This window comes from Prorops nasuta, unplaced genomic scaffold (genome assembly GCF_024137725.1).
Source record: "Prorops nasuta isolate Cenicafe-Biocafe unplaced genomic scaffold, Cenicafe_Pnas_1.2 PNAS00002, whole genome shotgun sequence".
Classification (NCBI taxonomy): domain Eukaryota; kingdom Metazoa; phylum Arthropoda; class Insecta; order Hymenoptera; family Bethylidae; genus Prorops; species Prorops nasuta.
In genome coordinates this window covers 7,996,161-8,012,531 of record NW_027116799.1, presented here as the reverse complement: position 1 = coordinate 8,012,531, position 16,371 = coordinate 7,996,161, and the positions used below count along the sequence as shown (strand labels likewise).

The window sequence follows — 16,371 nt, the reverse complement described above, 5'->3', positions numbered from 1 at the left end:
TCACTGATTATCCATCAATATCCCCGCGCGTTAGCCCTGGCTAATATTCCTCAACGATATCACGGATCCCTTTAATCATCCCGCAAAATCCCTCGAAACTTCTCCCCAAGATCATTTAGCATTCTTTGACGGCTCGCGGAGACTCTCTGCACGGACTCTCATCAGCGCAATCATCAATAATAACTTTGGAATCTCGCATATCCCGATGAATTGCTGAGGAGGAGCGCGTGGGCGTCTCTTCATCCTCCTCCAACTTTTCTTATCTCGCTGCTGGCTCCTTATTCGGAATAATCGTTGCTCGCATTAGCATTTAACGGGGGGGAGGCATCGAGTGGCACGGATTATTCTACTCGCGCAATATATATATATATATATCGACAAAAGGCCCTAACTGACATCTTTTAATCATTTCCCATTGGTCCCTTTTGCGTAATTTCAGGCAAGCTTAACATCAGGCATCCTGCCGCTATTTCGGTCGATAGCAGTTTCCTAAGTGCAAGCCAACGTAGCGAAATGCTCGGGAATACCGCATAAAGAGCGCTGTTGCAGAAGACCCTCGTTCCCTGTGTACAACTGCGTGGAATATGGTAATCCTGAAAGATTTAACGTCTTCCGTCAGTCTAGCAACAGTTTCTCGGCATAGACGAAGCAATTACACCCCGTTTTACCTCCCCTCCGATGGAGGCCGCAATCGAAGGTCTCCCGGGTTGAGCTACACTCCTATATATATATATATATACAACACTAAAGCACCACATCGTCCAATGGTCTCTCAAGTTTTCCTCGGCACAAAATCGTCCATCGCTTTCCCTCCCCCACCCCCCATACACTATATATATATATATCCCATAGATCTCGATATCTCTTCAGGATCTCGACAATTATATATTTTTATACTTTCGATAACAAGCTCGGTCGTCCCCGGGTATCGCGGCTTAACGACCCCATCGACTGCACCGTGGAGTCCGTTTATCAATAACGCGAAAAACTTTGCCACCCCCGTTATCGCTACTCTCTCGATAAGATAATCCCCTTCCCCACTCAAATTTGTTGCCACTCCGCTTATTATTTCCATTTACACTCGATCCTCGTCCACTCTATTGTGTATACAGTATATATATATATATAGTTGTACGCAACATTCCCTCCGTTATTATCGGTCCTCTAGAAAAAATTCTTCACCCCTTTCTTGTTTACATTATTTTTCCTGTAATCGCAACGCGATGCGAACGTTGTTATTATCGTACGCTTCCACGTGGCGTACATATCGGATCGATATTATATAAATAAAATATTATATATATAGTATAGGAAGAGAAAAGAGAGAATAAAGCGTAGGAGGATGATCGGATGAATGCAGAAAAAAGGGGAGGGGAAATTTTTAGAGCGTTTTGCGGAATGCCGTACATCGGCAGTTATATAGATGGATCGGGAACGAGGGTGGGTGGGAATAGCCTATAAAAGGGCGGTAACGATCATACTGAAGTGGCTCTTAAAATTTAACGCGAACCTAAACCCGATGCATCTTCTCGCGACCTGAATAGACGCGCGCGAGTTGAAGAGTTGAAGAGACACTGGCCTAATTTTCAGTGGAAAAGACGATGACGGAGTCGCGCGCGTGTGTGTGTGTGTGTGTGTGGAAGGGAAAGGGGGTGGGAGAAGGTCCAACTTGGCGGGGATGAGAAACGGCTCGCGCGAGTGTGCACGTGTGTATGCATGTGTTTGTGTGTGTATAATAGATATAGGAAGAGTAGCCTCGGTAGCCCGAGGCGACAGAAGGTCTAGAACAGCCCAACGACAACGGCCGGGTGACTCTTCCGCCTAGCAAGCGGAATTCTCCTCCTCGTCTTTTCCTGAACACACACACACACACACACACAGACGTATATAAGCGCGCGCACGTATTAGCGTTGGATAGCACGTAAAATGCCGGGCAATGCACGGGAGAACTGGGAGAAGTAGCTCGTATTGCCCGAGGCGACGGAAGGTCTATCAACGATCCATCTCGTAGCTCTCTAAAATCTGCCAGAAACCCTCCCTGCTCTTCCTCTTCTTCTTCCTCTTCTTCTTCTTCTTTTACCCCTGCCCCTCCTGAAACAATTTCACGCGATAAAAAATCTACGAGCATTCCTACACGACTAAAACAAACGTATCCAAAAAGCCACTTAGATTTTCGACAATTGAAGATTCTTCTGAAGAAATATAGGGGAGACCGGGGACAATTGTAACACGGGACAATTGTAACATTCAAATTTGTGGCTCCGTCCATTAATGAAATTTAAAATCGTTCAGTGCCTTTCTTGAACACTGTACAAGATGCTGTAGTTGCAATAGTTTAGGACCGCCAATGCTACGCCACTGTTCGTAGAAATGAGAAAATCAGTTTTAGGCACTCTTTTGCAATTATTTCACTTGCTCTTTAACTCTGAATTGCTCAAATACTATTATGTAAATATTAAAATTCAATACATGACTGAAATCGTCATTTCTTTGAGTAAATTTTTCAATGTCGAACGATTTTTAAATATGAAATTATCTTGGCTAAATTTTACTAGTTAGTAATTTGGAGCGTGTGGGGTCAATTGTAACAAGTAAACTGATGCCGATAGTACCATGCTAATTGAATCTTAGGAAAATCATAGATGTTTCTATCGCATCTTCAATAACTCATTACATATTGCAATAAACATCGTTCTGATCAAGTAAATGTTGAAATGTTACAAGAAATAAAAATAATGTTCATAAAAAGAATTTTATTTTTATAAAACAGTCAATAGTGGTTATTTTGATTTTTTACAAGTAAATTTCATTGTATCATGCATGTTAACCTTTAGATAACATACTCCCTTTATTGAAGTATCTTCAACTATTTTTTTATCCATGCACTATGGGAATTACGCACATTTTACAATTGAAAATCGGTGTGTTACAATTGAACCCTGTGTGGTGTCGATTGTAACAAATTGTGTGCACGTGGTACTATATTCATTGTTTGCGTATGGATTAATTAAAACATCACTTCAATAAAAATATATTTGCATTCTAGACATATGTAGTAAGTATTACAATTTTTTTGAGATTTTTAACACTACTAGTATCTTCGGAAAAAAATGAGATTCACTTTTTGTTACAATTGTCCCCGGTCTCTCCTATAGCGTTATATATATATGTATAACTTTCTAAATTGATAAAAGGCATAGCTATTCTAGCGATCTAGTTGGTAGAAGGATTCTCGTTAAAATCGAATTTCATCCCTTTGAATGATACTTTCTCATACTTGTTATCGATTGTAAAGAAAATGAATAATGAAAAGTTGACTTTCATCTGCGAGCTTATAAAAAGTAATTCGGAATTTTGCTCATGAATGAATGTGCCTTGTCAATCGAAACTGGGATTATCCGAGTAGAAAATAGAAGAATAGCAAAAAGTTATTTTCTCTATGTAAAAAATCGATTTAATTTGTTTATATATATATATAGGGCTTAACGAATAGTGTTTGTGGAGTTTAGTTCTAATCCGACTTACCTGTCTATTATGGGCATAGAGAAAATGCGATTAAGCTGTACAGTGGTAGTCGTCGGGAAGCAGTCGTGGTAGATTTAAAACTCCAAGTGGATGTGTATAAGCGACCGAAGCGAGACAGTGCAAAGTATTAGTGGACAAACAGTGGATGTAACGTCGTATCTCGCGTGTGTAGATGAGCGTGTATAATACGCGTGACAAATTCGTGCTTGTGGAATCGTGGTTTAATGAACAGGCTCGTGATACTCCAATCGCAGATGCAGGTTTGCCTCTGCCTGCCAGCCTGCATGCCTGTTTATCGTTAACTCTCCTGTCCACGCGGTTACGGTACTCCCGAAAATCGATAGCCATTAGTGCTGTTCATCCACTGCAGACCCGAATCGTTCGAATTATTGATCCTGATTTATCGACCGACTCTACAATCAAGATAAAGGATCGCGAACGATTGTTGTTCGATGACGAGGAAAACAGGAAAAAAATAAACGTCCCACGAAAAATCCAGCAGAGACGAAATAGCAACAATGAAAAATCATTAATTTGTACTCGAAATTGGGTATAGGGTTAATTAAAAGTTTTCAGGGAAATACATGTATAGTCACTGGAAACTTTGATTATCGAACTCTTTGACTCGACGAATTTGGAAACAGAAACAATTTTCATTAGTAGAGTTTCCACATATACGTTTTAACAATTTTTCATTTGGACAATTTATTTTCGTCCTTCTGTAGTTTGAATATATCCATCGACTATCATTACGATGAAATTTCTTTTGATCTTTGGTATATGAATTGAAGCATTCTCTCTATTATTGTTAGCTAGGGATACTCGAGCTAACCGGATAAAGGTAGACAAGAGAGAAGAAAAAATTAAGTTGCATAAAGAAAATGATTGCTCGTCATTTTCTACTCACTCTGCGTGCTCTCGCGCCCCTCGTCTGACTTCTAAAAGCAGCGGCTGCTTTCATCCAATTTCCACTTGTACGAAGGAGCCTCGAGCTCGCGTTTTGCATCCGGTGCTTAAAATTATGTGAGAGAAAGCGAGAGGACTCTTTCGCAGCGGTCTTCGACACTCGCCGGACCCATTGTTAGCCCCAACATCAGTTTCTGATACTCCTGCCCAGACTCAAACTTGTACGCAAACAATAGATCCTACCTGCTCTTTAAAATATCGCAACAATCAACTTTACCGTCCAGCGAACAAAAAAATTTCAAATTTCTAAAAAAAATTTTTTTTTTTATTACAGTAAAGCCTTAAATCTATATCGCATTGTTTTATACATTGAACGAATCCTGACGAACATTGTTCGAAATGGAGAGACGAAAAGTCGAAGGAGAATTGAATAGTGAATCAATACAGGAAGTCCGAGACGAGGATTGCTAATCGGTTTGCAGCTTTGCAGACACTCCTGTCAAGGATTTCTCAGTATCGAACAGTAATGGAAACCTTCATTGTTCTCGTTGAGTCAGTAGTATAGGTCCGATTATAAGAGCCTGGCACGGATTATAACAGCTAAAGAAGAAATCGCTCTTATTCCCGAGGGATTTCACATTGAAGATCCGGAAAATTGCGGGGTATAACTGTTTGGAGCGCTCGGAGGTAAGAAATGTATCTCGGTATTACGTCTCGAGATGAAATTGTGCAAGGCGCCACCGCTTGCGTTAAATATCGTACCGTAGCGCGACAATGCGACAAAAATTTCTATCCTCCCCGATGGATTAGCCCTTTTTTCACTCTTCTAATTTCATTTTCTTGCACGTACCACGAGCTCCCTCGATCATCCCGCGGAAACTCGGACAAATCCCTCTTCATTCAAAAATCACGTCGTGATTCAGCCACGATTCGTCGATTAAAAACACGATCGCTCCCGCATTTTACCGTAGCTTCACAAATTCAGGGATTTAACGCAAGGAATGAAATTACACTCCAATTAGTTTAAAAGTTGCAGTTACAATTACAGTATACCGTCAAATTTCATCGTATTTCAATATGCGGCCGTACGAAAGAATGGAAACCCGACGCTGTTTATCAAAGAAAAAAATCCCCTTCGATTCAATCGAATTACTGCAGTTGCAAATTACCGTGTCGAGTAATAATGCAGTAATTCGCTGGAATGAGATTACAAAGGGTTTAAAACAAGTGAACAATAATACAGCTGAATAATTCGGTAAGTGTATAAATTTATGGATTTATAGCGTGTAAAATCAAATATAATGGAATTATTTATGGAGCTGAAAATGCCGGAACAACGGTAGATTCGGTAGAACAATGGGAAATTCGTCTGGCGATCGTTAAGTGGGAAAGGAAGGTGGGGAGCAGTCTTGAGAGATGGAGCGAGGAACGACTGTGCAGGTTAAAAATGAAATGTAATATTTTTATGAATGGGAAGACATTTTGCACGACTAATTTGATTTTGGCGGGCAAACGCGAGTTTGTCTCGGTAGGCACGCAACAAAAGAATGCTAACGGCGTATTCAGGGAGTTCCGCGAGCGTTGAATGGAGTACGAAGTAAGTTTTCAACCGGCTTTCGAGGGATAGAATGTATCATCAATTCACGCGGGAGCGTAGCGAGGGTAAGAGTCGGTGTGTGGACAAAGGAAAGAATAAAGAGGAGAAATGCGGAATATATAGGGGTCGAGCAGGAGGGTGGGAGGGGGGAGGTCGAAGGGGACCTTGGCAGCGCGAGCTTCGAGACGTGGAAGGTGCACGATGGTGCATGGTGGTGGTGGCTGCAGGAGTCTCGCGTGACATTTGCAATGAAGCACGAGTGGGCTTTGACTATGGAGGGAAGCTAGGAAAGTTGGATGGCGGGTGTCAGGAGACTTCCGGTGATACGGTCCGTCGCGTAAAGCAAATTTTCTGCCGAGACCGATACGGCCTTCGCAATAACCGTGCGACGTCCACGACCACGATGTATATTTGCCAGGAACAATAGGCATATGCCCTGATTCTCCGGCTGGTCGATGGATTCACCGGATAAAGATGATGGAGCATCCGAAACCAGGCCACCTAAGAAACCGCTTATGTCACTGTGACTAACCTATAAATTTCCAATAGCTTTAATAACAATGATAACGGGGCTAATGCCCCTATTACCGTCTCTCCTCTTCCCAAGATACGCTTTGACTTATTCGGTCGAAAAAGAACAACTTTTGCGAGAGAGTCTCTGTACATTTGCTACCAGCGAAACTCTATTGTTTTCACTCGAAATACCAATCAGAAATATTTCCTTTTTTTTTAACAGTGATAGAAGCTGTGGTAAGCTATATTGTTTTTACCACTTTCGCAACGAAGAGTCTACTCTGATATATTAATTGGCCTGTTACTTTGTCTCTGGACGAAAATTAAAGTATCATATGTACACTCGATTCTGGGATATATAATTAAAAAGTATAATTTAGCTTTTATAATGCAGTTTTTTAGATTATAGTATAAAATGAAGAAAATTTAATTTTCTAAACGAAACACACTATCGTTTTACAAAAAAAGAAAAGAAACACTCGCCACGAGCTGCAATATTTCAGCACTTGAAAGCCTGGACCAATTTCGAGATTCGTCAGTTCTCGCCGGAACCGATGACAAAAGATCGAAGTCCGTCATTCGTTGCAGCTCGAATGACAAATTAGAAAGAATATTTTAGCGAAAATATGAGTTAGGTACACGATATAACTGGATTAATTTAAAAGGTTGATGTTTTACGAGATGAGATCTTGGATGGATTAAGAGTAAGTTTTTTGAGTATTTAATTTGTATGCCCGCGCGGCGTTATTTAATGGGTACTTTTTATTGGACTAAGCAAGCAAGTACAGATTGTTAGCTTCATCCGGTTTTGAGTAAGCCCTAAACCGCCGTCGCGTCTCTGTCAATATTGAGTTTCTCCGTGATTGCGTAATAAAGTAAACGTCGTTTTAACCCCTTCAGTCCGAGCTATCGAGCGTCCCTCGAATTAGCTCGGTGCAAGTCATGTAAATTAGTCCCGTCGCCTCATCCCGAGGGATGCGCGAAACTGCGGTGGCTGACTATGGAATGGAATGCCTGAAATATTAGGCTGGCAATCAAGCTATTCGCGTAGCTAGCAACTTCTGCCTGTGCCTTCCTTCCTTCCTTCCTGTACTACACAGTCACCCCAGACCCTTCATTTTTTTCTCTCTTCTACCTCCCCCTCCCCCTCCCCCCTACACTCGGAAATATTGTGTATAATCTCCCCCTCAACTGCTCCCATCTCACCCAGATATTGCATTGTCCAAGACCCCCTTTTAAGAGCATTTCCAATGCAAACTGCTAAACGTTAGGGAAACTCAATCTTGGAAGACCCGCAATGATTTCTAGGTGACGTAGTTCGGTAGAGCCACTTTCCTTGATGGAACGACCGCTCGAAGGAGTAATAAGTTGATTGTTTGCTAGATTACATAAAGTTAAACTAATTTCTTTCGCGAGTCCTTTTTAATTCTTCTGCTAATAAATCTTCTTTCTCGCTAAAATGCTTGAAACTTATTATTTACACACGAACACGTACGCTATAGCAATATATAGCACTATATTGTTAAAACAAATTGTCTAGCCCGCGACCATAGATTCTCGCCTTTAAGTTATGATCCGGATTTAAGGACGATTAATGGACCAAGTCCTTGCAATAATTCATTTATCATTCGAAGGGGAAAAAGGGGGAAGTTTCGAGTACAGTCCCCACTGGTAAAACTGGAGAAATCTCAGTACCGGTATCCCTCATAGCTGACAAATTCGTACAAGGCTTGTATTCCCTTTCCCAAAGTGGTCGTTTTTCAATCTGCATGTAGAGGTACCTCAAGAGTTTATGCTTCCTTTTTTCCAACCATCTTCGCATTCCCCGTCGGAATACGCTCGTGGCAAGATGTGCGTCGAGTGCACAAATTGACATTGATAAATTCTCTTTGTTATAAAGTGATACATCATCGGTGTACCGTATAGACTATATATAGCAGGCAACATTCGCGCAAGAATCGAGTTATTCGTATAAAATTGTCTAAATTCCCTCTTTGTCCCACTGCCTTTGTCTCCTCCTCCATCATCGCGCTTGCTTTTTTCCGCTACCACGCTTCCGTCTCCTTTGTCATTTCGGATCTTCATCTTTCTCTCTTCATCCTCCAAATGTCAAGCCCCGACCCTCGGCGACTACTGAATTCTCAGGGCGTAGCACGTAGATACCCCGGAGTTTCGCCGAGTGCAACGAACCGGCAAAACAGCAGTCGCCTTATATGCGCTGCTACGTACTCTACTGGTATACGACAAATCTTTCTACGTCTCCATTGTTTCTCGTATATATATTTGCGTATCATTCACACATCCCATCCACGATAACATCATTCTCACGTGCAGAAATCACACAAATTTTTTCTCCTCTGTTACAAAACGATTTAATCTTTAGAATCAATTTCGAAGTAAGCAAAAATATAACCTCTCGTATATAGAGTTTATACCGGTTTTAAACTCTGTGGATTCCAACTTTATTTCGTATAAGATCCACCGAGAGATCAAGGATCGTTACCGGTGAAAGAGCAGACATTGACATTGTTTAACGAGATCAACAATAAAAACGAGTTACTCCTATCACCTATACGGTTATTGACTCGCATCCAGTCGAGTCAATATTTCATTACTTATAGCTACTTATATTCCAGCGTGTTAATAAAAAGTATATGTAGCACGGTTGAGAGAGGAAAAGGTTCTTTTAAGAACAGGCAAAGAGTGAAAGGCTCTCGATCGGATTTCGTTTGAAGCTTTTTTCAATCTTTCTTTTCCATTTTTGTCAATGAACAACCACACATATATATAGGTATAGTATATAAGGAGAACTTTACATGGACATAGCTAGAGTTTCCACCACCGAGAGAAATGAGGTCTAATCGTGTTTGACGAGAGGGCGAGAAGGTTGAATGATTCGATTAAAGTTGCGTCTATTTGCAAGGCGAAGTGGGAAAGGAGGTTTAGCACAGACCGATAAGAGGCACTGATGGAATCATTGATATTTTGCAGTTAGCCCACTGAACGTGCGGATAGACGGTGCTAATCAGCCATTGTCAGCAGGGAAGAGGTACGACCTGGTCTGCACGACTTCCGGTTCTCGACCACCGGCGAGGGTCACTTGGTACAAGGACGGCCAGCGCCTGGAGGACTCGAAGGAGACCGTAAGTGCAGTACAGCCGATGCAACTATTTCAAACGAGCCGCAACTGACTGAACGATATACCACTATATATATATATATATATATAATACCCAAACCCCGCCTATTCCAAACCCAACCACGATAAATTCACCCCCGAGTTTTAAATCAAGCAGATACTTGCTATTCCGGAAGTAACAAACTCACCGCGTAAAACAAAACTCGAACGAGAGAGCAAAGCTCTTTTTTAACGTTAACAGTTAAAACCTTAATCCTGCTTGATCGCGAAATTTTCTTCCTTTTACAATAGAAAATTCAATTGAAAAATATCGGACGGTATTATTAAATCGTATATATATATATATATATATATATATATATCGCTTGCGAGGACTAATTAATTTTTCCGGTGAATCCAGGCGCGCTGCAAATCGGATTTTATTACTCCTGGGACACCGTGTACATATTGCGGGGTATGGAAGGAAAATGAAAGAGAGGAGTGTGGAGGGTTGGATAGGAGGAGATGGTCCATACGTGTGTTGTAGCCGGTGCTGCTGCTGCTGGGATAGCTGCAGCAGCCCTGCAGCAGCGTCGCCGGTGCTTCCCGGAAGCCGCGCAGCGGCGCGGAAATTCGCGGAAGTCCCGAAATTCGATTTATACTTCGGTATAGCGTGCACTCAAGATAATTTGTAATCCCAACTTGTGTGTGCCGCACCCTCTTAAAGGAGCTGTAAAATAAGACTGGTGTGTATTCGGTCCAATGGTATATGAGATATCGTTATCAGCAACCCTCCCTCCTACTCTCTAGATACAGGTACTATATGTACGCATGTATATATGTGTACCATACAGAGGACGATAAGAGCGTCGTTAACCGTTGGCAAAATTTAAATCAAAGTAAGCCACCAACGTGATAACAACCTCTACGCCACCCTCTAGCTTCTCCAAATATTCACATTGCCAATGCTTAATTAATCCCAGTGCTACCCCCTCTCCCTTCTCGCACCAAACTCGCTTCATTTATTCCAACACCAAACAGAGATCGCTCATCATCCAACCTAAAGAAAACTATCCAATTAAACGCTACTCGACCTTACCCCTTTAACCCCCATTTTTTATCAAACCTCTTCAGCCATTACTCTCTCGACAGCGTGTTTCACATTACAAGTGGACTCGAAGGTAGTAAAAAATCTCTAGAATCATACTCGCTTCGACTGTTCCTCGTCGCGAGAACGTTAATTTCATGTTTTTCTTTCTGTCTGCCTCTTCATCTTGGAGATAGAGAATTTATATTATGTGAAAGAGGGGGAGAGAGAGAGAGAGAGAGAGAGAGAGAGAAGAGAATTAATAATTGGATAATTTGTCCGGAGACAGGATGAGACTGTGACGAATGGTGGATATTGTCGCAAAGTGAATTTATCGTCAGAGTTGGATTCGTCGTAGGTGAGAAAAGTTTCGTGGCGATTGGTGTAAGGAAAGCGAGCATACACGACGAGTTGTATCGCGACGATTCGTCAGGGGTGTCGAATGTTTGAAAAACTGTGAAATTACAATAATTCGTCGAGTCCGGGGACAGGCGTATTGATCCAGTGAAAAATGGTGGTGTTTTCTTTCCGTGCAGTATACACGCTCATTCGAGGAAAGTTTCGAGGTGCGAGTTTAGAGACAGGAAAAGACGAAACGCGTTTCTTTTCGACGCGCTTCCTATATAGATATAGATTATAGTCGTCCCATCGTATTTCTTCCGTCGCTTCTTTCTCTTTGTTCGAGTTTACTACATAAGCACCAAAGTAGAATCGATCTCTAACACCGAACGTATCTCGACCATTCAATTACTTTTACCTCCGAAACCTCGGAAACACCAATAAAAGCTCCGAATCAATTATTTAGCTTCGATCCATCGATTAAAGAATTGCCAAGACCAAGCGAAGAGCACACACAGCAGCTACGGAAACAATCGATGTATAAAAATTAGCCCTGCCACGTTCCTGCGAGCTTCCACTGAGTTTTAAGTAGTATAACCAAAGCATTCGCGCGACTCTCGTGCTTACTTTACGGTCCTCCGCAACGAAACGGGTAGAAATATTGTAATTGAATAAAAGGTCAATGAACTTGCAATAGACGGGTGGCTGTAAATTAAATTTCCATGATGGCACATGCATTTTTCTCAAACTCAGACTTTCTTTCTTCAAGTTTTTCATTCGATAAGCTATTATTATATATATATATATAATGCCAATAAAAACTTCTATCCATCGATTAAAAATTTGCCGAGTCTAGCAAAAATCATACATAGGAGTTGCAGAATCAAATCGGTGTATCAAAATTAGCCCTGCCACCTTCCTTCGAATTTCCAGTGAATTTGAAGTAGTGCAACCAAAGCATTGGCGCGACTAGTGTTTGCTTTCGGCGTTCCGCAACAAAACAGTTAAAAATACTGTAATCGAACAAAAGGTCAATGAACTTGTAATAGAGTGAGGGTTCAAAATTAAGTTTCCGTGATGGCACATGCATTTTTCTCAGAGTCAGCCTTTCTTTGTTCAAGTTTGCCATTCGATAAGCTATACTGTTATATATATATATATATAACACCAATAAAAACTTCGATCCATCGATTAAAAAATTGTCAAACCAAGCGAAGAACACAGATAGAAGTTGCAGAATCACTCCATGTATAAAAATTAACACTGCCACGTTTCTTCGAGCTTCCAGTGAGTTTTAAGTAGTATAACCAAAGCATTCGCGCTACTCATGCTTAAATTATGGCAATCGGCAACAAAACAGTTAAAAATATTATAATTGAGGAAAAAAGTCGATGAATTTGCGACGAGAAGCCGGTAGAAAATTAAACTTCCGTGATGGCACATGCATTTCTCTGAAAGTCAGCCTTTCTTTGTCCAAGTTTGCTATTCATCAAGCTATTATTATTATATACATATATGTATTACATGATATACATCTTCTGGTCGTTACACAGTCACGTTTCGTATATGTTTCGTTTGCCTCCACATTGTCATTCTGCACTTTTATCCAGCCTGTGGCTACATTCTCGCAAATATTTGCATTACTTTCAGTATTTGCCACGATCCATATCGCACGGAAGTATGCCCCAGGCATAAATCGTTAAGCTCGACCATTCGCTCGACATTTTCAGTTTAACGTTCAACAGTCCAGACACCCCGGCCTCTCGCCGTTTTACCCGTCAATTCCTATCAACAGCCCCGCTGTAATAATAAAATACTCTTCACTCTGACGATAATTAGTTTTTTGCCTGGGCCCGAACAGCCGCCATTAACTGACAATTTCAAGCGCATTAAACGCCAGTCAACGCTACTTTTTTCTCCGCCAAATATATTACGCTCGAATAATAATCAATGGCCAAGTATAGTTCAGCCTGTCTGCTGCTGCTGTTGTTGTTGTTGTTGCTTTTTTTTTGTTTTGGGCTTGCGAGCGCCGGCAAAGAAAATATTGTTGGAACTAATTGGTTAGCGTGGGGTGAAAGTTTGAAGCTAAAGTGCAATTTCCAATAGTGCCACGTGTACTGTTATATAGCGTATATAGGGATACGGCGAAGCCAGAGAGAGAGAGAGAGAGAGATAGTCATACATATATATATATATATATATATATATATATATATAGGGGAACGTCTTCCCATTGGTCGTAGGAACGACTTATCGCGGCCTTTTATTTCTTCATTACTGCACTGGCGGCCGAGCTGGCATCGTTGTTTTACGACAATTGGAAATTGTACTTTCAAGCTCGACTTTAACCTCGTTAAAGCGGCGCGTTAAACTCCGAAGCGTCGAACCTTCCTAATGCGTTTCACCTCATCAAGCTGAATCGCGCGATTCACTTAGACCGATGTGTTTCCCGGAGTAAATATGCCCGGATAAAGAACTGTATGGGAATTCCTCGCAATGACGCTTCCCAATTTCCTTCCATCTCTCTCTCTCTCTCTCTCATACTTTCTAGTTTCTATCCAGCAAATCCCAAGATCGCGCGAGCTGCCGCGATTTCCAAGTAAAGCCGCGACAATTCAAGTAGGAAATTGCAATTTCATCGGAGTGAAATTGTTCGAAAGAGACTCTGGCGAAAATGCGCCGATGGATAAATCAAGCATTTCAACTTAAGAACGATCCAATGTGCCAGAGTCCCGAAATATATATAACTTTCACCCATGAATCTCTCGAGTATCCCTCCTTTAATTGTATTCCTAACGCGATTATATAACACTGCAGGCTTCCGGAGACAAATTTTTCTCCTCGTCCGGCTTATAATCGAAGGCTCTCGTTGAAACGCCTACTCTCGCTAATTCGACAAAGTTAAATTGCCAGCTGTGGACACTGGGATCAATCCATTACCATCCTTTGGCAAAACTCTAGGTTTCTCCAATTTTTAACGGTATCCAATTTTCACCTTATTCCAGGGAATCTCTCGATCTAGCTTTTACCACATAATAATGGATCTTTTTCTATCAAAAGAAACAAACTAAAAATGTCGTCCAAATCAACCGAATTGAGTGAGAAATATTGTATTGTGAAAATTGCACAAAAAACAGTCCATTCATCGAAATGCAATAACAATTTTTCACCACACGAATTCTACCTTACTTTTAGATATATATAACTCCACGGTTTGACCTTGTCGAAATAACCAAATGGAATGTTCGAAATGACCCATCGTCATTGAACTCGCTTCACGCGTTATCGCTTTAGTTTGAGACGCTGTATAAGGACGATTATCGGAACGATGCAAATCAATGCGTGTCGGACAATGGAGGGATTCATGAAAATCCCTTGTATCGCGTTAGTAATCTCTCTCCAACTGGACTGCAGTTACAATGCAGTCAATCCCGTAATGAAGCACACGCCGCGTGCGATTCGGAGAGTTGGAGCCACTGCAGTAATTGAACGCAGTAATTGAGCGGGATAAGAGGTTGGGAGTGCGAATAAGTTGTGGTCGGTTGGAAAGGCACGTGTGCATGGGTGAAAGGGTAAAAAAGGAGGAGGGTTTACAGGACGATGATTCTCTTGCAGACTTCCGGCGACGGAAACACAACGACCAGCGTTTTATCGTTCATGGTGACCAAGGCCGACGCCGGAAGACATTTGACGTGTCGAGCCGAAAATCCAATCATGGAAACAAGACGGATCGAAGATGACTGGACTTTGGAGATACTGTGTAAGTGTGTACTAATTATCTCGGTCTCTTGTCCCTTCATCAGAGCCTTTCACCATTACTCGGCAACTCGACCGGTCTCCATTATCCCGGCTCTGTTCTCCTGCAGGACGTATCGTGACATGTCAATTTATCGATGATCAATGCTTGCAGACACACCCGAGACCCAGATACAGCTTGGCACATCGCTAAATCCGGACTCCATAAGGGAGGGAACTGATGTCTACTTCGATTGTCTAATACGCGCGGAACCGCCTGTTTACAAGGTCGAGTGGCGCCATCAGGTAAGGCGACCTGATGTACACTAACCGTACACTGAGAAAAATATTTTCATCCAATTAACAGTTATTCGTGATATCAGTAACTAAATTGATTGATATTATGAATAAATTGACAATCAATTAATTTTTCGTAATATTAATAAAATTAATTTATTAATATCACGAATAACTGTTACTTGGATGAAAATAATTGGGAAATTTTTCTCAGTGTACTTGCTACCTCTTGCTCATTGCTACCATTTATATAAATATATATATATATGTGTGTAGGTCTTTTGATCGTACAACGAAGTTATAAATAAAATGTAATTTTACAAATTTTGCATTGAATAAAGAGCTCAATGACAACCGGAAGTACGCGTTCCCCGTCGTTCCTTTAACTGGTTCGATAAGTTTTTGCAATAACTTTAATGAGAAATGTTGAAAAAGACGGAGAAGTTTCTTAGAGAGTCAACCGGTTCGCTAGAAATACACTTTTCCCTCTATAAATATTTCTTCTCGAGCTATGTTTCTTCCAAAGTTATTTCAATAATCTGTTATGTAATGCTTTTAATATATATTATAACGACGCTTTCGATGTCAGCCATTACCGTCGCGACACCCCGCCGTATAAAAAGGAAAAGCATACCCGAAGACAGACGCCATTGATTCGACCCGGTTAAGGGAAGGAAACTAATAAATGCACTATTATAAAAAAATAGTGGTTGGGCGCCAGATTCGATGTGGGAACCGTAGCATCTGAGGTCGGGCAGCATGCCTCTTCTTGTTCTCCCGGACTAGTCAGCTAAATAACAAGGGTAGAGGGGCAGGGTCAGGAATTAATACTCCATATGTACAGGGATCAATGAATCATTGCGAGCCAATGAGTCTATTACTATCTTTATTCTGCCTCTTCCTGTCACTAAGCGTTCTTTACAGATTCGCAACACATAGTACTTCATCTCAGTCATTCACACAGTCATACCATACATCGCGAGTCGGAGAAGCGAGGATGCCAATTTGGGTTATTTCACCCAATTCTCTCCGTGAGATGAGTGACTCCCGATGACGGGGAACGAACCGACCTGAAAATAAGTTCGCCAAGTCCCGTAGGAGGCGATGTCACCGGATTCGGGTATTTCGACCTTGCAGGGAGGCCCTAGGCACTCACCCTCCTACCGCGCAATTCGGAGGGGCCCTTTCAGGAGGCAGTACTCGACGAGGGGTTCGCGACAGGACAGTGGGCGCCCCGGCCACTCCAGACAGTGG

General features: G+C 41.6%; 1 protein-coding gene across 3 annotated transcripts in view; it reads left to right on the top strand.

The window, feature by feature from the left end:
• LOC136779244 (neural cell adhesion molecule 2-like) overlaps positions 1–16,371 on the top strand; it is a 172,183-nt gene that overhangs the window by 136,075 nt on the left and 19,737 nt on the right. For all 3 annotated transcript variants that reach the window (XM_066736747.1, XM_066736756.1, XM_066736740.1), the window contains 3 exons: positions 9,533–9,684; positions 14,701–14,845; positions 14,996–15,126. In XM_066736747.1, coding sequence (XP_066592844.1) covers positions 9,533–9,684; positions 14,701–14,845; positions 14,996–15,126 — 428 coding nt within the window. The remainder of the gene's footprint in view (positions 1–9,532; positions 9,685–14,700; positions 14,846–14,995; positions 15,127–16,371) is intronic.